The sequence below is a fragment of the Cinclus cinclus genome, chromosome 3 (genome assembly GCF_963662255.1).
Source record: "Cinclus cinclus chromosome 3, bCinCin1.1, whole genome shotgun sequence".
NCBI lineage: Eukaryota > Metazoa > Chordata > Aves > Passeriformes > Cinclidae > Cinclus > Cinclus cinclus.
The window spans coordinates 91912096-91933574 of NC_085048.1; the positions used below are offsets into that span (position 1 = coordinate 91912096).

The 21479-nt window shown below is 36.8% G+C and overlaps 1 protein-coding gene across 1 annotated transcript in view; it reads right to left on the reverse strand.

The window, feature by feature from the left end:
- USH2A (usherin) overlaps window positions 1–21479 on the reverse strand; it is a 374892-nt gene that overhangs the window by 202669 nt on the left and 150744 nt on the right. The window contains exons 27-31 of the mRNA XM_062490428.1: window positions 19929–20132; window positions 19731–19811; window positions 17140–17325; window positions 6033–6146; window positions 3532–3693 (exon numbers count right to left, since the gene is read on the reverse strand). Coding sequence (XP_062346412.1) covers window positions 3532–3693; window positions 6033–6146; window positions 17140–17325; window positions 19731–19811; window positions 19929–20132 — 747 coding nt within the window. The remainder of the gene's footprint in view (window positions 1–3531; window positions 3694–6032; window positions 6147–17139; window positions 17326–19730; window positions 19812–19928; window positions 20133–21479) is intronic.

Consider the following 21479-nt stretch of genomic DNA (forward strand, 5'->3'; position numbering starts at 1 on the left):
CCTAAAATCAAAAGCCTTTTTAAGATCAATATGTTAACAGCTCTGAAGATAACTACACAAGCTTCTCCAACTCCTCACAGCTGCTAGTCATCTACACAACAATGAGGTCTGAAGCTATGGGGAGCAGAACCCTATTGCAACTACTCTCCTGAGTTGCAGATGATAGTCTTGGTTACAGGAGCTTCTGCACTCACACACAGAGCAACTGAAAGCATAAATACAGGGGCATGGATTCACACAGCTGAACTTCGGCCTGGGATCTGGGACTATTTCCTCCAAGCTCATCCCTTGGAGAGATTAGGCTTTCACTGGAATATAAGGATGTGAAATACAACCCAGATTGCATGAGGAAGCAGAACATACACCACAGAAAGCAAATGCATAAAGGTGGGAGGCAGAAAAATCACAGGCAGACAGTTAATACAGGTGTTGCGGTAGAGGGGCTGGCTTCATTTCAGTGTTTTATTACTCACAACACAGAGACCAAATTTGTCAATATGGGGGAAATATTTAAAGGCACTAATGGATGATAGATGCTTAATGGGTCTCCTTTTTCAATGTGGTAAAGTGTACATTTGCCATATGTGCTTTTAAAGGGTTTCCTTTTTAATTACAGCTCAACCCCTAGAGGAAACAAACACTTGAACTTCCATGAAAATCAATGAGCATTTCAAGCCCTCAACAACTGTCAAGATCAGAAATTAAGCTAACATTATATTTGCCATTATGGTGTTGAGAAAACAACAACCTCAACTTATGGATTGATAAGCCTAAACTGATAGCCATTTTCATGGTCTGAAATGAAATTCAGTGAAGTACTAATTCTTAAACAGAATTTGTCTTCTTAAAAAGAAAGGTTTAGAAAACCATCACATTTCAACATACTTCAAAAACAAAGAAAGAATCTATTATTTTCTGGTATAGACTACTGTCCAGGAATTAAGTCATACAGTTCCTAAATTAGGAAAATAATTTTGGTGAGTAAATAGAAAAAAACAGATGTCAGAGACAAAGAACTTTGTGTCTCTGTTTAGGGTCAACAATATATTATGTTGTGGCAATAAGTCACCGACATCACTAGCATACATGCTGAAAACAGAAGGACAATTATATGGAAAAGACCAAGACATACATAACATAATAATCCAAAACCAAAAGCTCCAACTTTTCACCATAAAACTGTAGCCCTTGTGGAACTAAAAAAGAAGATCATGTTATCCCTCTTTTAAATCTAGCCTACAAAGTGAAAAATCTTGGGCTCTGTAAGGAAGTAAAACCAGGTCAAATTAAAGATATATACAGATCTAAGCAAGACGTTGAATAAACCCAATTCACAAGGACTGGGATTTCTAGTGACCCAAATCCCAGCCTGCTGGCTCACATTGCCACTTCTCCCTAAGTCAGAGGGAGAAACTGGCAGCTACATAAAATGGATCCAAAGTAATAGACTGATCTCCACACCATATAGAAAAGAGTGGGTCTTGTGGTGTACAGCTTATGGTAACATGATCTGATCCACCAGCCTTCTCTTCTGAATAAGTTAGGATTTTCTGTTTTCTTTAGACCCATGTCTGCCTAAAAGTTAATTGAAATAAAAATCGTGAAATTCTCAATAAGACCAAAAAAATAAAAATTTCAAGTAAAATATGAATAAATACTTTCTACATAAAAGCAACAAGAGCTTCTCTAGGAAACTTATGAACCAGATGAGATTTCATCTGACTACTTCCGCTGAAAGTATTCTAACATATCACTCAAGATTTAATGGTAGAAGCCTTATGCTTTTCTATATTGTCAAAGAAGAATTGCAAAAGTTACTTGACCATAATTTCTATCAATAAGCATTCATTTTGATAGAATGCTAATTCTATCTTCAGACTGCAAACAGACATGAATCTAAACCAAACAACCAATATTACAGTGAACAATTCCTCAAATGTTTTACATCACTTACCCATTTATAATCTGCAGATTGCAGATTAACATTTTGGTAAAACAAGGGACCTATGATGAAATTTCAGTAATGATTTTATTAAGAATGGGAACACAACTATTTGCACTTCAAATATTTTAAGAACAGTGCTACGATATGGCAATGAGAGATTAATGGAAATCTTGGGAAAAAAAAGATAAATGGCACTGCAGGAATACCAGAAAACTGGGGAGATGGGGGAGAAATTAATTGAACCTACACTTTTGATAAATATTTATTTTTTACAGAAGAAAAATGCACACTAGTTTGAGCTGTCATTATGCTAACCTATATCCTATTTTTCATATTATTAGTAATACATAATGTGGTAGTTTATATTCAAAAATAAAACCAGAATGTATATACCTCATGTATTTATCCAGAAATACACTAAGGTTACTATGGTTACGAAAAATCCATTACCTTTGAATACAGAATGAAAAAGTTTGACTTAAAGTGTGCACTATTTATTATAGCGATCATCAACAGCCTTCAGGAGGTTCTCTAACTGGATTCATTTTTCAGTGTCAAAACTGACCCACCACACCAGTACCTTATGGCCTGTGCAAGGCAAAGAAATTTGAACTATATGAATTTTTAAATATGTTTTATACTGACTCAAGATGCAGAAACGGCTTTGAATTTTAAGGCCTTACATTAAAAAGAAAGTAGGGTCTTGGTACCCTTTCCCCACCCGAGTTGTACAATATGAAATGCTTTATTTTCACTTGTACCTACCAAGATATGGAAATTCTGATGGGTCCACAGTAGTGCTTATGCTGTGGCATGACACTTCTAGTTCCATGTTTTCTTTCTAGTTTTTTTGGTTGTTTGGGGGTTTTATGTTTGTTTTTTTGTTGCTGTTGTTGTTGCTGCTGTTTTGGGAGGTTTTTTATTGTTTTGTTTTGCTTTTTATTTTTTTTTGTTGATATTGTTCTCATGATGTCTGAACGATTTGGATAATTATTAAATTACACCAATTAAATTAAAATAGAAAGTCATATTACTGTGCTTCACTGTATTGCCTAGTGACAGGTGCCTAACTTCACTGCAATAGTTTAAGAGTACCGATATAATTTGTCTATTGGCACATAGCACAGCTATTATAAGAAGAAAATCGATTGTTTATGCTTTTAATAAATGAATTAAACAGAGGTTATTCAGGTAAGCAATATGGTATCTCTCTAATTAAGAATATTTAAGAAAGGCAGTAAGAAAAACTATTAAACCTGTATATAATTTCTTCAACAGTTTGCAGTTTACTTGCTTTGAGAGCTGGATGGTATGAAATCAAAATGTTATAAAACCATTAAAAAGATGGTTCAGGTCCTGTGAAAGAGGCAGAAGACATAGCTACACCATCCATGGTGGTGTTAATTTCCATGAGTCCCAACAAAGAGTAAGATGCTTTAAAATATGAAACCCATCAGGCTTCAAAGCACAACCAGCCAATTTTAGAATTATCTTTCTTTCTTCTGAAATAAGAAGGGGTCAATCATAAAATTGTTCACTGCAACCATGAGATACCCATCTGACAAGCTACCTAGCAGAGAACTCACCTTTTACAACATGCTTAGTCCCATTTCCAGAGTAAATTGGTATCCCGTTCATATATAAAGTGTAATGTGTAATAATACCATTTGGTGTTTTGGGTGGACTCCAACTCATCAGCAGGAACGTGGGAAAGGATATTGCTGTGGGTGATTGCACATCTTCAGGGGCTGGTGAAAAAAGGTATAAAGTTATACTACATTGTCTTTCCACAAATAATAAAGTATTTCAATGAAAAGCTACTATAACAGAATGCTTTTTTGGTAAAGCTGAAATTTCAGAAAAGATTTTATGCCTACAACATACCAGAGTTTTGAGATGTCTCCTACATTATGTGAGGATTTCTAGCCAAACAGAAATTTTTATGAAATACAGCAATATGCTCTTCGCTTTTAGGAGAATAATAATGTTTCTATAATTTTATCTTTCCAGCTTGGTTCAAGGTGGGAGGTACAGGATTTTAGTGCAGTCCTTTTTTTCATACAAATTATTTTCTCTTCTTTCATGGTCTTTATTCCTAACTAAAAAGTAATAATTCAAATCACCAATGCAGGTGATGTGTTCTTAGGCACTACCCCCTTCTTTCAAATTTTCATAATTCAATATACTTAGTAATGTTTGTTTAATGTAGATTTTATGTATATAATATACTGGAAGTTGGCAATGGATAATAATTTAGGAGTAGAGTTCTTTCACTGTTCTAACAAGTTATACATTATAAGCATAAGGAATCCCAGTGAATATCACAAGGGGAGCAGAGCAGAGGCCTTAGTCTGGGACAAATATCTTGTAATTTACAAGCTCTGTGCTAGCAATTTAAAACAATAACTAGCAGTGCCTGGCAATGTGAAAACAATATAATGAATGTTTCAACAGGGAAACAGGGATAGCTGGGGGGTGTGATACGGTGTCTGTCTTCTGTATCACCAATTTATTGTTGCTAAGAGCATGCAACAAGAGCGTTCAAAACCAGAAATTCCACACATCGGCTTTTTTCTCGATTCTTCTGAGGGATGAAACACATGTTCCCCAGGGCTTTATTCAGCCTTAGGGGGGGTGGGGGGAGGAGGGGGAACCACTCTTGCCTAAACCATTCCGTTATAACAGGTAAGTATTTCTGCTTTATTCACTAAGCTGAGAAAATATGACATAAACAATTTATTTTTAATTACTATGCCACATCAGAAAGAAATACACAAATATTGAAATAATGTGTTTCATGTTTATATCACAGGGACCATTAACTATTTGGCTGTCAGAGGCTGCACTCTTTCATGGAGGATGCCACCAGACAATCTCAGTCAGTTTATCTTGAACCTCCAAGAGGCAATACCTGGATTTTGATTTGATTGGTGCTGCTGGCAGTTACTAATGTGGTCACGTCAAAACTCTGTTCTAGCAGTGTTAGACTGCAATCTTCAGCACTGTCCTCATCAAGACAACACCTTGCACAACAACCTGCTTTGGCAGCAGTTAAACACTTCAGCATCCTTTTAATTATTATGGCTATAATTCACATGACTTCATGCCAAAATTTTATTTTGTTTATTGGTACTGTATTACAACCTAGTTTATATAAGAAGATAAAACAAAGAACTGTGGGAGGGAGGGAATTTTGAAAACTACTTTGCATCATGGAAGATTAACTACTGTCCCATAAATACATGTCAATGTCTTCATTATTCTACTGGTATAGATTTGGAGTAACTGATTATTTTAACTGGATTAATATGGCTTTAGGATGACAAAACTGGGAGATATGAACTTTATGGTTAATTCAGAATGAAGTTAGATATGTCACTGATATTTTTGGGGCATTTGTTCTAATAATTGACAAGCGTTACATATCAGCCTAGATTTTAAAGTCAGAATTGAATGCATTTTTTCTTTCTTTGTGCCCTAGTTCTTAATGTAAGCATAGGAAGCATTAATTTATACTCACAGCTTTTAAGTTGGAGCACAACAACACGTAAAGTGTTTAGGAAAAAAAAAAGGAGAAAATCTGAACAGCAATTAATAAATAACTCAATTGGCATTTGGCAGTTTCATCACACTGAAATAATTGTTGCCTATTGCTGGCGTTTAGTGGTTAAAAGAAACCATGGAAATCAACCGTTTGATTCTCAATTTCATACTGTGCCATACAATCAATTCTTTTTAGTCAGACTGTCTCTAGATTTACTTCTGAGCCATAGTAAAATGAGGAAGCTTTCATTAATCTTTCAGATGCTTCATATTAATGACAAGGCTCTTGCATGAACAATGTAACAGCAATTAAAAAGCCCATTAATCTGCATTACAGCTATTAAAGATGCATGTCATTAAAGGGTATGGAGTTTGATTCATTTTCGCACCCCCCAAAAAATGGAGCAATTATGGTCTGGCAATGCACTTTGTCATCAAATTAGGTTGGGGTTTTCCAGCAAATGGCTTTGCAGCGTTTAGCTCTTCTCCTGTTTTATTATTCATGACTGAAATGTGGAAGTCAAGACCTTTGAAATTACTTTACCTTCTTGTGGAGTGGAGATGTTCAATGCATGCAAGCTCTCAGTACAGCCAGCCAAAGTGCAAGCAGTTAGGGATACAGCATAGTTTGTGAAGGGACGCAGGCCCCTCAATACTCCTGCAACACAAGAAAGCAAAGTGTTATGCATGTAGTGTACAGACTGATTGCATGCAGACACCCACTGAGGGAAAATAAACTTTTCTGTTGCAGGCTCCTACTGATGCAGGAGGAAAAGAAAAATTATTTAAGGTTTTGTTCCTATTATCCGTTACTTAAATTTGATAAAATAATTTAAGAACAAATGATATTTTATTACATTTTTAGTACTTAAAATGCACCTGTGCTTCTTTAGTTATGCTCATTGAAAGAGATACTAAAAACAGAGGTGTATATTTTAATGTGACAGTGAAGGAGTTTTTCCCTTAATTCCTGTCTCAAATTTTTTCCATTTGTTCATTTTGTTTTTCTGAGAAATTTTCACTGTCTCTCAGAACAAATTTTTTTTAATGTGTCCTCTTCCATGATGTCTCCATTCATCCATAAACTGAAATTTCTTTTTTTTATTAAACATCCTACTTGTCTTCCATTCAGTAGCAGCATGTAGACCATACATTTGCTACACTAACAACAGTAATATAATTCAGGTGACAAAGTACCCAAGGGTTTACAAGAAGAAAAGATCTGGGACAAACACTCCCTACCACAAAGTTTTGCAACGTTTTGAACTATCATATACAGAAGGATTAAAAGGGGGAAAATTTAGTTTGGAGTAATTTTAAGAAACATTGGCAGATCCCATTTCAAAGTAAGTCCAACAACAAAGTAATATAAAATCTAAATACAGAAGTAATTAAAAGAAGGTCAATCCATGCCAAGTTTTATTTCAAACCATGTTCTCACCATGACTGTCATAGCTCTAGCAAAATCAATGTGGTGTTTCGTTAAAAAAAAATAAAATTTATAGAAAATTATGTTATTCCAAAACTGTCCAACACTGGGGTTTTTACAAATCATCTCAAAAAGCAACAGCACGTCAAAGAACTGTAATTTCTGGCCAATTGTCCCACAGTACAAGAAGTCTGAAAAGCCCCCAGCATTAGATGTACACAAACAGATAGACAAAATTATTGCTCTTCACTGGGTTACCACACTAACAGATTGCAAAATAACTGTATTTCATAAAAAAATATTTTTTCCTCACATAAGCCCTTTATAATCACAAAAAGGGCATGGAGAATTTGATGTTGGAAATTAACAGCTACAGCACAAATATATTATTTTCTGAATAGAACCATCAGTCTGTACAAGTTTATATTGTCTTTATTAATAGGTGTGTTAACATTGAAAATATGAGATTAGCTTTCACTGAAATAGTAACATTTATGCTTTTTTCTTACAATCAATCAGGAACTTCAAAGGTTGGCATAGTAATGATCTTTCTATTTAAATTCTCTGGGGTGCGCTTCTACTCATACAAATTGAGAGCTATTGAGAAGTAATCACTTTTACTTCAGAGTAGTGATAAAATAAAACCAGTTGACCAGCATCTGCTTGCTCTGGTTACAGTTTTGCTTTTGCAAATCCCCAGTTAACAGTGGAGAGCTGAACTGACATCCAATCTAAATGTGACAGGAGAGAAAAAGAATGCTGTGTCTGTCACCACCAAAGAAATGTCCCTGCAATCTTCCTGTGATGGAAGTAGAATATTTTTAAGAGCCATCAAAAAGACAGAAAATAGGAAATAATGTTTTCATAGAATGGTCTGTGTTGAAATGGACCATAAAGATCATCTAGCTCCAACCCTCCTGCCATGGGCAGGGACACTTCCCACTAGACCAGGTTGCTCAGAGCCCCATTCAGCCTGACCTTGAAGACTTCTAGGGATGAGGCATTCACAATTTCTCTGGGCAACCTGTTCCAGTGCCTCACCATGCCCACAGTAAAAAATATCTAATTACCTAAACTCTTTCAGATTAAAGACATTACACCTTATCCTTTCACTACATTCCCTTGCAAGAAGTTCCTTTTCAGCTTTCTTGTATGGCCCCCTTTTAGGCATTACTATGCCTGTAAAGTATTGGAAGCTACACTAAATTCTGCATCACAAAAATTGCATTAGTCAAAACACCATCCTTTTCTAAACAAGACAGTATTTCCACTTATTTCCAGATCATAAAGGGTTAAACCCAGAAAAGTATAAAAAGTGCTTTGGGAATTAACTCCACAAATAAACACAAGGAGGAACCAAATCCTCTAACTGACATTTGCAAGTTCCTGGCCAAGAGGAGCATGGCATTGTATATACACCATCTCTCTATTCACTCTGAGGTGCTTCAGGAAACAATTTAGTTTGATTTTTACATTTAGCACTTGTAGCATTTGTTTCTTATGAAGCAATGAATTAATGCTCCTTGCATTTCTTCTTGGAAGACATCCTGTAGGGCTACTGGCACTAAGAGCTGCAGAATATCAGACATCTCCAAAAATATGCCAGGACATGTAGAGGGTTTGGATAGGGGTGTTTGGTTTACTTTTGACAAAGTAGGAAGGTTTTATATGAAGCACCTGTAGCACAACAGACTTCCCATTGTATAGGTAGGTTTGTAAAAGGCTGAGAGCATTTACATTTCAAAAAAACCAACCAAACAAACAAACCCTTTTGCTACAGGATGTCTATGTTTAAAATAAAAAAAAATCATTCAGCAAAGGCAGGAACTTAAATTTATTTTTTTCATTCCCTAATTAATGTCTTTCCTTCACGTGTACTCTTGCACTTTTTTTTTTTTTTTGACTAAGAAACAGATGTGCATAGGTAGGCAATAGAAAGTGCACAGATTTTATTTACATACTTCAGCAAACTACTTTTTTCTCAGCTGCCATCCTATCTGTTTGGCCAGCATCCACTGTAATCTGTTCTCCTTCATTATGTTAATCTGTGGGCGGAAAGATTTCTGTCATCTTCAAATCGCTTGTACAGCAATGGTAAACACCTTGGCCTGTCTGTAATTGGACAGGTGTCTGCATTGGTGTCACCCGGCTTTTAATTCAATTAAAGAACTGGCTGCTCTGCTCTCATTACCCACTCATTTCCTCTGCACTTTCAGTCAGTCAGTGAAATTTACACTCAGCACCTGACTATGCTGAAATACAAAGTCAGCAGTCCCACAGCAAAGATCATCACTGATATACGTGAATTAATTTAAGGAACAGCAAAATAAATTTTGCAGTAAAAAATAGCCTATGATCCAGTAAAGTTGGCTGACAGCTTTAAAAAAACTTTCCCCTAACTCCTCAAATATCACACTCTCAGAGTGGCATCTCTTGTCTATACCCAATAATAGCTGATCTGATAAGAGTCCATCAGGCTTTCCAAGATGGAGTGCTAACAAAGCAAAATTTGGCCACGCTTGCATGTATTCTCTTAATGCTAACAGGAGAGCAGTGGATAAATTGTCACTTTGATCAGGAGATAGGATTAGAGACATCATCAATATTTAAGAAGAGGGTCAGCCTCACACATTTGGGATATGGGTCCCATGCATTCGGTCTGCCACTACAGAGCAGCTGAATCCACCTAGACTCAAAATTTACATCACAGACTACATTCGAAGCCTTAAAATCCACATGGGGAAGTGGAGATGCTAAATCATTTTAACACACCACTCCTATCTGCCCAAAGAACCTTTGGAAATAAATTAAAGTTCTAACACAGACATTTTGACACAGTGACCCCATGAAACTGAATAATGTCATTTGTTAAATATGAATGTAAAGTTAACAGTCTAAAAGAGTGATCTGGAATCACACCTAGAACATTAAGACCACTTTATATGCAAAACTAGTATTTAATTCTCTATACTTTTATTTAAATGGTCTTTAATTATTTGCAATATTGAAAGTCACGGTTTAGAGTTGTGCAAGAGAGAAGATGCTAGGTTAATTCTAGCAGAGGAGGGATAACAATGTGGATATGTGCAATAGCAAAGGGGTCAACAATGAATTTATGGTAAAATGGCTGTGTGGACTCGTCAGAGTTAGCTGCATATTTATGTCCACTCCACTCAATATTCTAATGCATGCACTATATATGAGAAGATTACATATCCAGCTTTTTTCCCCTTCACTTCTTCTTAAGGCAGACATTTCTTTTGTTCAGGACCTCTCAAAGGGAGCTCTCATACATTTAGACAACACAGACACATTCCACAGCATTCTGGCAGATTTTGAGTGGAAAACTAGTACTTCTTATTTAAAACAAACAAACAAACAAACAAACAAACAAACCCTATAAAGGTTTAGCACTACAGTATGAGGGCTAATAGTCTGTTCATAAAAACTGAGTGCATTTTTTTGCCAAAGCAACTTTTCTTTGCTGGATTTTTTTATTGCTTCCTCCCTAACATATTATTTAATGAGGACCTATTTTGAAATAAACCTACTGCAATTGAAACAACACTTGACCATGATTTACCTTAATTCTTTCCTAAGCTTTAAAAACAAAAATTACCAAACCTTTCCTCCTCAAACTCAGACTATTTAGCTAACTTGAATGCCTGAGGTCATACAGCATCTGTCCAACAAAGTCACTTGTGTGTCGAGATGCATCATTGCCACACCACACTTAATCACAATCCACTGATCAGAAAAGGAAGTCCTCAACTGACTTTGTTTTTGACAGATTGTAGCAAAAACTGTTTAAGTACATGTGTCTTCCACATATGCATTTCTGAACCAAAAGCCTGTGCACATCAATCTGTCACATACATCTGCATTTTAAAGCATATTTTAAGTATAGTACGAGTAATAAAATGAGCCACTCAATGAGGGCACCTATTCCAACTCTTTGGCTGATAAGAAAAAACAAAAGTTTTAGTTTAGTTATTGCGTTTAGGTGGCTTGAAAGACTCTTTTCCCCCAACAGAAATATTTCATAATAAACCATACATAATCTCCACTGTCTTTGAATATGCAATTCAGTTTACAGTAGTTCAAGGAAACCTGTTAGAATCTTCATAGCACAGGGAACTCTCCAGTTCCAGTTCACTCTTCCAGTTCTCTGCTTCAGTTTGCAGAAAAACCTTAAGTGAACAGTGCAATTTTGCACCAAGAGTTAATTAACCAGCCTCAATCATTCCAAATAACTTCATCATTGCTTATTTTCTGCAGTAAGATTATTCCTTAAAGTTTGTAGAGACAAAGAAATGCTGTTTATTTCTCTGCAGATTTTTTTAAACATGTCTATAAAAACATAATAATCCTTTCTAGCATGAAAAACATCAAGAAATTAACTTTTTATTAATAAAAGTATGGGTATGTATTTAAGAGTTGATGTAATTTTGATAAAATACTCAGGTTTATTTAATCACACAATTTACATTTTGTATGAATAAATTTATACAACAGCATTGGACTGTAAACAAGATTCATTGAGGTTTAAATTCAATCAAGTTTAAATCTTAATACTGTAGAATATTAATATAATTAATGTTTTAAAATTCATATATTGAAAAATATGCCACTAGTCTGCTAAAGCCAGCCAAATGAAAGGAGAAGGGAACCTACATTCTGCCACTCTGACTTAGAGTCACTAGGAGCTCAAGCACTACCTGACAACTCACAGAAACCTAATGGGCATAGACAGGTCTATCTACCCCTTGTTGCAGTAGCTGCCCCAGCCAAACATTCTCATCAACATATGAAGTTTTACAACTTTAGAAATTTGTCTCAGCTTGGAGCAGGGATTTGGGAGTGCTCCTAATGCTCTGGCCCTACATACATTTATCTTAGTTGGTTTGCAATAAACCTTTTCTATAAATTTTTAAAAATCTCATTAACTGCAGTATAGGAATGTTTTGAGGACAAAATACTTGTGCAAACCAAGAGCTTTCAAGTAATTTCAAGTGCATGAGAGTACTGCCCAAGCAACTCACCAACAGCTTCATGCAGCAAACTCCCCATTGGTGCTAAACTGTTCTTTTCATCCCACAGAGATGAAATAGGCCTGAGAGAAACAGCATTTCTAATATCAATCTCAGACAGTGACCCCCAAACCCCATGAGAGGCAGCAGTCAGGCTGCAGAGACCGATCCCAAAGATGCAGACTGCTTAGGCAGGGGACTGGCAGGGCTCTCACTGGAGGGACAATGTCTCAGCTGACAGCATTTGCCAGACCGTGGGCATTTGCCAGGCTTCCCCCAGTCCTATGGCCCCACTGTCCAGCCCTTGCTGATCTGTCACTGGCAGGTGGCCCTGTCTCCTCTTCTGAGAGACTCTCCAGCTAGAGAGCTTTCAAAACCACAGCACAGCTCAGACACTTTGATTAACCATATTAAATCATTAAATTAACTTTTCCTGAGATATTCATCTGCCGAGCATAAAAGACTAAAAGGTGAAAAGTAATTACAAACATGTGTCACAGGAAGGAGGGAATGGCAGCTGTCGACCACAATTTTTTCATTACCACATGTGCAGCCACAACACCAGCCCTTGGCTATTGCAGCAATGACAGAGGTGGGATGAAGTGTAAAATCATACCAACTTGAATGAGAAATCTTTAAGAGGAATAAATATCAATTGTGTGTGCATTTTTTTTTGCAGCATATTTTATTTCATTATTATTTGTAGGTATCATTAGACCCCATCATTTAGAGGCTGGTCAATATCCTGAATTCTACAGTGAGAGATATCTGAATTATAAAATGGGGATTTTGCATGTGCTTGACAAGAGAAGCATCAGAGGATTGTGATCAGTGGCACAAAACACAGAGGCAAGACAGCTGGGGTGTATCCCAGGGTTCTGGGATACTGTTCAACACTTTTATCAATGACTTTGATGATGGAGAAAGTATGCGCCCTCAGCAAGTCTGTGGATGACTACAAAAAGGGCCACTAAGATGACAAAAAGACTAGAGCACATGCCTTCTGAGAGAGAGTGAGACAGCTGGGACTAGTCATCTCAGGAAAAACAAGGCTCAGGGTGATCTATCAAAATGTATAAATACCTTATGGGAAGGAACAAAAGAGCAGCCAGACTATTCTAAGTAGTGCCCAGTGACAGGACAAGAGCCAATGGACACAAACTGAAATACATGAATCACAGTATCCGAGAATATCCAGAGTTGGAAGGGACCCACAAGGATGTTGGGTCACAATAATCTTAGAGGTCTTTTCCAACCTAAATTATTCTGTGATCAGTGAGTCCAACTCCTACCTCTGCACAGGACAACCCCAAGAACATCACCATGTGTCTGAGAGCCCAAACGCTTCTTGAACTCCGGCAGGTTTGATGTTGTGACTACTTCCCTGGGGAAAAAATTAAATGCTAACTGAACACAGAAAATCACTCTTGACTGTGAGGGTGACCAAGCCTGGAACAAGCTTCTCATAGAGAAGTATCTCCATTTATGAAGATATTTAAAACTCAACTGGATGTGGTTCTGGGAAACCTGCTCCAGTCACCCTTGCCTGAGCTGGGGGAGTGGACTAGATAATCCTTCCAACCCAAATGACCCTGTGATAGTCTAGATTCCAAAGGAAAGTAGAAGCAAAAGCAGATGACAGACCACACTGAAACAGTGTGTTCTAAAGCTTCTTCCATTTGTTTAAATAATAATTCTAATTTATATTCCAAATTTTGATGCCAGCATGTGGAATACACCAGAATACAGAAGAAAGCAATCCAGGTTTCAGGAAAAAAATTCTTTAATGCAGTGACTCTGTACTTCCTTTATTACTCTGTGAGTGTGACCAGCTGCATCCAAAGTGCATCAATGTTATTACATGCTTCTCTGAAGGCAAGATGGGCAAGCATGGTACTTTTTGAATCCCAAAGATTTACACTCTAACTTAATACTCTCATCCTAGAATACAGACACTGAACACTATGTTGAAATACATCACCTTACCCAATAAACTCCTGGTTCAACAGTCAGCACCCCATTTTAAGGATTTAAATCTGATGAATATTCCATTCTTGGATGAAAATGAAATAAACAGTTTGACATTTTGGAAGATTACAAGGGTCAGATTTTGAAGGATTTTCTTTCTGAGGAGTCAGAAATAAGTCTTTGAGACTGTGGGATTATGGTCATTTAAAGACGTGTTTTATTTTTAATATTTAGCTCAGCTTTTCTTCTTCTTCTTGACAAGGGTACAAGAGGTTCTTCTGAATGTGACACATACAGTACAGCCTTCTGAGAAATGGCTCTTAACTTTTTGTTACTGTGCTCCAGTTATGACTCAGGACCCTACTGTAATTGTTGAAAAGAATTTACAGTGTAAGTATAGACCAAAACACAACAAATGGGCCTTACAAGCTGCAAGAAAAAACAAAAGACAGAGAGTTGTCAGTACCCTCGGATACATTTCAAACAGTAGATTAATCAGTGCCTAGGCTTAACAGGGAATGAAAATTCAAAGGAGGGCATGGAAAAATACCATAGCTGCTTCATCAGTGATCCCACAGAGAGCTGTGGTGCCTTTTTGCTGTTGCATTAGCAAGCCTACCTGTTTGAGTTATTGTAGCATTGTCTCATGGAATGCAGCAACAAATTTTCTAAGGAAATGCTCCCGAAATTAGGGAGGGAGCAAGCAAAAATTTTTGTTCATAGCAAACTTAAAAGAAAAGCAGGCAAAGACAGTGTCTTCTGTGGGGTTCTGTGTTTATATTAACTTTTGATTAATCAGGAAAGAGAATTAATCAGGGAAAGATACACCTTCTCCTGGGAGTCTAATATTTCTGGGTAGGCAGTTCTTAATATCCACTGACTTGCTCACCTGTGTAGGCTCACTGAAATCAATAGACTAAAGTAAAATGACTTTGGATTGGTGATTTAATTGACACTTGTCTCAACTCTGACCTCACCATGAGGACATGAATCATATATTTCATACAATGCCAAAACTGGAAAATACATAAATAAACTGTTGGGCAGGAGTTATAAAAAACAAGAGGAAGCACATCTTACACACAAAAAACTCAACTGGAACAATTACTCCCACAGCAGCTACAGAAACAGAAATAATAAAAATGTATTAAAAAATAAAGACAATTCTACCATAGACCATTAAGCAGGATGGTCCAGATGTAGATTTCAGCTGAAGAATTCCACAACCAAGCAATTTGTACTAACAGGAAGACTCATTCTATGCTTAGCACATTTCTTACACTTTCTTCCTAAGCATCTAGAGAATCACAGAATATTCTGAGTTGGAAGAGACCCACATGACTCATGAAGTCCACATCTTAGGTGAATGGCCTGTATAGAGATTGATCCCACAACACTGGTGTTAATAGCACCATACTCCAACCAACTGAGCTCATCTCAGGGTCATAATCTGACACAGCCACATAGATCAATAATTTGAATACAGACATTCTTGTGTTCTTTGGGTCATGTGAGTGGCCAATGTGCTGCTGTTGCAAACAAAGCAAATGGGATGCTGGATTGCATCACAAGGGCATCTCCAACAGAGATACAGAAGTCATTATTCCCCTCTACTTAGTTCTTGTCAGGCCACACCTGGAACATTGCGTTCAGTTTTGGAGCCTGCTGTGCAAAAGAGATGTGGACTAGCTGGAGAGAGTCCAGAGAAGGGTGACAAAGATGATCAGAGGGTTGGATAGCTTGTCAAAAAAGGAAAGACTGAGAAAATTGGATTTGTTCGGCCTTGAGAAAAGAAGGATCAATAGAAATCTTATCACCATGTTCAAGTATTTAAAGGGTGGCTACAGGGATGATGGAGTCTCCCTTTTGACAAGGAGTCACACGGAAAAGACATGGGGTAATGAGTACAAGTTACTCCTGGGGAGACTACAACTGAACACAAGACAAAACATGTCAATAGAATGAACACAATCAGCCACTGAAATAATGTTCCCAAGAAGTGGTGGATTCCCCAGCTCTGGGCACTTTAAGATTCAGCTGGAAAGGCTGCTGGACCACCTTGTCTAGACTGTGCTTTTGCCAAGAAAGATTGGATCAAGATGATCCTTGAGCTCCCTTCTAACATGGTATTCCATGATTCCATAATTTTATTTTTGCATTATTTGACAGCTCTCTACAGCTCCCTGACAGGAGGTTGTAATGAGGTTGGGGACAGCCTCTTCTGTGCCTACAGTAAGAGGACAAGAGGAAATGGCCTCAAACTGAGACAGGGGAGATTCAGATTAGATGTTAGAAACAGGTTTCACTGTTTGGGTGGGCCGGCATTGGAATAGGCTGCCCAGGGTGGTGGAATCACCATCCCTGGAGCTGTTCAAGAGATGTCTGATGATAGGTGATGTGGTTTAGTGGTTTAGGGGTTACAGTGCTGGTGCTGTGTGATGATGGGCCTTGACAATACTACAGGTTTCTTTCAACCTTGATGATTCTACCAGTCGCAATAGGCTAAATAACCAGGATCCATTTACTGTCCTCATTTAATGTAAAGCTATGTTGCTTCTTCTATCTCCTGTAAGCTGCAGGCAGATAACCTCTTACCTGTCCAGCCTGGTGCACACATCTTCATAACCCTGACAGACAATCACGGCACAATGCCAAACAAGTTAAACAACATTTGGTTCTGATCATCAGCTGTGAGTAAGATACCTAATCTACATGCCTCGGTCTTTAATTTCTCCAGTATAATCTGTATTGCCTTGTTGCATAGATAAAGAATATTGAAATCAACAAGTTCATTAAACCAATCACAGTAAAGACAGAAAGACCATGCAGTTCTGGTAAGTTCACTACTCACAAATAGTTAAGACATTTCAAATCAGAGAAAATAAAATATGTGAATATTTTCCCTTGAAAATGTATACACAGGTTATGCGAGAGAAACAACACAAACCACATATACTTATGTAAAAACTATTATCTGAGCTTCAGGAAATAACACATTGCCTGAGGGTTAACACACTTTTTTAGTATTTGTGCTCTATCTTAATTTCTATTGTTCTTTTAAATCAGTACATCATTACGAAAATGGTGACACAAATAAATGTCCTTCCAAACATTATCTATGCTGTGCATACACAAAAACAGACAAGTAGTATAGATCAACAAAAGAAGGGATAAGCATCCTGTGTTATTAGATGTGCCTAAAAATGGTACTTAACAACATTTACCTGTGAGCATACCAGCGTCAGCAAGCTCAGCACTGGTGATAGGTACATTGGGACCATCCACTTCATATGCTTTCAAAATGTACTTCTCAATTACACCTATGACCCCAGCTGGTTTGTCCCAGGTGACCTCAATGCTGTAACCATTTATACTGTGAACTCTTGAGGGAGTTGGCACATTTTGTGGAACTGTAGAAGGATAAAATAGAAAATAGAGAAAATGGCAGTTCTAAGGAGACTATTGCCCCTATTCTTCACTTTTAATGGCTGCAGTAAATCAGACTCAACCATTAGCATAAATACAATTTATTAGAGTTGTAACTTTTCAGCATTGATTTAATATGACTGCACATCTTGAGCTATTCGGTTTAAGCTATATTTCAAAACCATCAAAAGTCCATCCACATAACATTCCTTCTTGTCTTGTTGCAATTTTCCAAAAACATTTTATGTATCAAACATATTTAAGCATCACTCAAAAAGAGAGGAGGTGGATTGTATGTAGCTAACAAGCACAGGCATTATAATAATACAACTGAATGAAGCAAGGCAGTACTGCAGCAGAGAAGAGTTTGATATTTATCAGTTGGGTATCTAAGCCACAGAATCCCACAACTATGAAACGTTTCTAAAAATCTCCATTCTCTTTTACCAAAGTCCTTACAAAATTAAAGCTCTTCCATTTATTTTCCATATACATATTTTATTTCCACAACACCATGCACCTTTCTTGGGGCAAAGCAGAGTTTTTTAAGGCCTTCTTGCAAAATCCCTTGCTTCTAATCATTCCATATTACAAAAAGAAGAAAAAAAAAAAGGAAAATTTAAACGTTTTAAAGAACTGGAAAACCAAGATCATATATGCACAAAGTTACTAATAAAAAGAAATCATTCAATTTCCTATAACCTTTAACTATTTCTTGGAAATATTATGGCAAGTAAAGGTCTGGTCAGTAACAGCTTCATCACAGATGACTGCACAAGGGATGCAGAGGAAAGACCCAGGGAACACCATGGGAGGATGATGGATGATGAGTTTGCTGTAGATGCCTGTGGATTCCCATGCCCTGCTGATGATCACTCGCTTTTCTCACCATCAAATAGCCTAATTTTTGGTAATTTTACTGCTTAGTTTCATTAAATATGAATGCAGCCTTCTTTTTTATAAGAGGGGTACCAACATGGAAAGTAAAAAAATACCTGGAAGTTGTGATTCTTCTGTAAAGAATGTGATACTCTAAGAAAGCTCCTATTACTACAGCAATATATCGATTTCATTAGTTATGAAGTGTATCACGAGGGTGAAGTAAGGTACTGTACAGCAGATGGTCTTTCATAAGGGATATAACAAAACCAACTCAAAAATAATTAAATAGTGCAATTATTGTCCAACCCCAGGGACCATGGACTGCTCAGTGCTGTGGTCAGCTTGCAAACATAAATTTGTGGCAAACATTACAGTTGTCAGATGGTTGACATGAAAATATGCATATATTTTGTCCCTTCTGGGTGGCACACAAAGTATAGGCTGTATAAGAATGCATCTGCAAGTCCAATATTTATGCACGTATCACATAATTTTTTAAGGTGATACATTGGATGACTTACACTGAAAGAATGTTCTGCACTGACAGAATGCAATTGGGCTTCAATTTCAAGAAGAGGGGAAGTTAGTTAAGTAAAATACACAGAACTGTAAATCTTCAAAATCTTACTGGTGTGATAAAGTTTGCAAAAGCACTGAAAAGAAGAGGGTAAGTTTTTAAAGTTTTTTTCATAAGACATATGAAAAATTTCATCATTAATGTATCATCTTCCTACTCTGAAACCTTCTCAACAAGCTATGTGCTTCTGTTCTGGTAAATTTGCCACATTTTCACACACCATCTAGGGACTACTTGCTAAAGGAATCCTCATTCAGTAACACTGAGTAGCACACTCACGTGTGGGTCATTTAAAAAAAACAACTTTCACAAGAACACCTTGTCCCTAGCAAATACATGCTCCTCTTAATTACATGTCTTCTTCATTTTCCACAGCTTGTGCCTGCTATCCCAGTATAACCTTCCTCTACATCTGATTTTGTAGCACTAAGTTATATATAGGAAAATATAGATTTACTTACTGCAGCCTACTTGTGTAACATGATGTTAGATGTGCACATATGAACATAAATAGATGGTTGCTGTTACTTAGTCAATGCATTCAATCCTTTACTGTTCTTAATGATATAATTTACTAAAGATTTGGAAAATAGCTCAAACTGTTAGAAGAAAATACTTGCCTAAACACTTCACAGCTAATGACTGTAATCTGGTACCTGTTCGAAGCATTAAGTAGTTTCCCCCCCTCAGAAACACTATGCAAGGTTCACTAATCAAAATTGTTTTGATTGGATTATCTCCACAGAATCACAGAATGAGTCAGGTTGGAAGGGACCACACTGGGTCATCCAGTCCAACCTCCCTGCTAAAGCAGGGTCATCCCAGAGCACAGGGCACAGGATTGTGTCCAAACAGTTCTTGAACACCTTCAACCTGACATTAAATAGCTTATGAAAAAGAGGAGAGAGCAAACTTTAAAATAATATTTACCTGATTCTCTTGTTCGAACGTGGGTCCACGCACTAGATACTGATCCTCCTTCACTTAAGGCAACCACCCTATAAAGGTATTCTTCAAATGACATCGAGAAGGATAGAGGAAAATTAAAAAAATATACTGAACATAGCAATACATTAGTAAAGAACGGAATGAAAATGATGTGTTTTATTTAAGGAACCAATGCGCTACCTGTAAATGGTTGTAGAGCACTCTCATAAACACTCTGCTCTTTTCCTCGGTACACAAGGATGGAGTCATTTCCCCTGCAGTTAACAGCACTGTCAGTTGATAGGCATCCATCCAGATTGACTCTGACAGCACTGCTGGACACAGATGCCAAGTTAACGACAGCACCTCGTGTAAATTTAACATCCTTCATGCAACCACCGAAACCTAGCAAACAGTAAGGGATTAGTACCACATAAAGAGCTTCAGTCATTAAGAAACACTTCTCTTCCTTTCAATTCTATATTTTCAACATTAAAGACTGTAATGTGAATATGTTGACTTTCAACATGACATTCTGTCTCCACTTTCAAGACACTAAGCTGCTAAATTCCTGCCTTACTGATCTACACTTTCCCTATTAGCAATTCCTTCCCACAAGGAAATACCTTTCTGTTTTCTCTTTTATCACTTCTCACTTTGAAATTATTACCATAAAAGTGATTCTTTGACTTTTAAAATCAGCTTTCTGTTGCTTGCTACTATTTTGTTAAATATACATGCTCCCTCAAACTGAAAAGAGTATCTAGATCAAAATCACAATTAACTTCAGGAGATCAGATGGAGGCATATCAATTTTGTCTAACAGGGTCATAAATCATATGCAGTTTATAAACATACTCCAGAAACACAACCCCCAAACTACTTGTTTATGATAAAAAATTTAAGAAGCTTTATTTTATATTTATACATATCCATATAATTCTGTGTATGTGTGACTTTCCTATCAAAGTTACAAATATGTTAAATCAGCTACTTGCAGTTACAACACAACTACAAAATTCAGAATGCAGTAGTTAAAACTTCTATATTTACTAACAATTAATACACTGATATAAAATGAGTCTCAGATCTGAGTAGTGGTTGGTGCTTAACACAAAATCAAACTAAACAGTAATTAATCTGAAGAATTAAATTCATTTAAGAATTAACTTTATGAATTAAAAATCTGCCTCTCACAGATCAGTGCTTCTCTTCAGCTTTGTGAGAGCTGAAGTATTTATCTTATTTATATCTTACATACTTTTATTGTCTTTATTACTACAAGATGACAGATGATAGCAGTATTTGTCCTTAGCCACCTGAACTGAGAATCTAATATCCATACACAGTTTGTGCAAAAAGGGGTACTGAAGGTGGACATCCATTTTGGAACATCTTCTAAAACACCTTCTCCCTCCACAACACAGGGAACATCGCCAAACTGCTCCTTAGAATGAATACATCCTAATCTAAGTTCAACTCCTAGTGCACAGTGACCAGCTCAGCTTTTTAGTCTGTGACAGAGGAAAGAATTAGTCCCAGTCTGTGCAGTCCTCATAATCATGAGATAAAATTAAGTTGTTTGATTTGCAGTGAGCATTCTCTACAATCTATTTTAATACATCATTTTTAGTATCATTTTAGTTACATTTATAAGTATTTGAAGATTATTGACTGACATCAGCTAAGCAACCCTGTCTATTTTCAAGTAGCTGCAAAATAAGTAAAGATAGCACAAATTTTCAAAACATT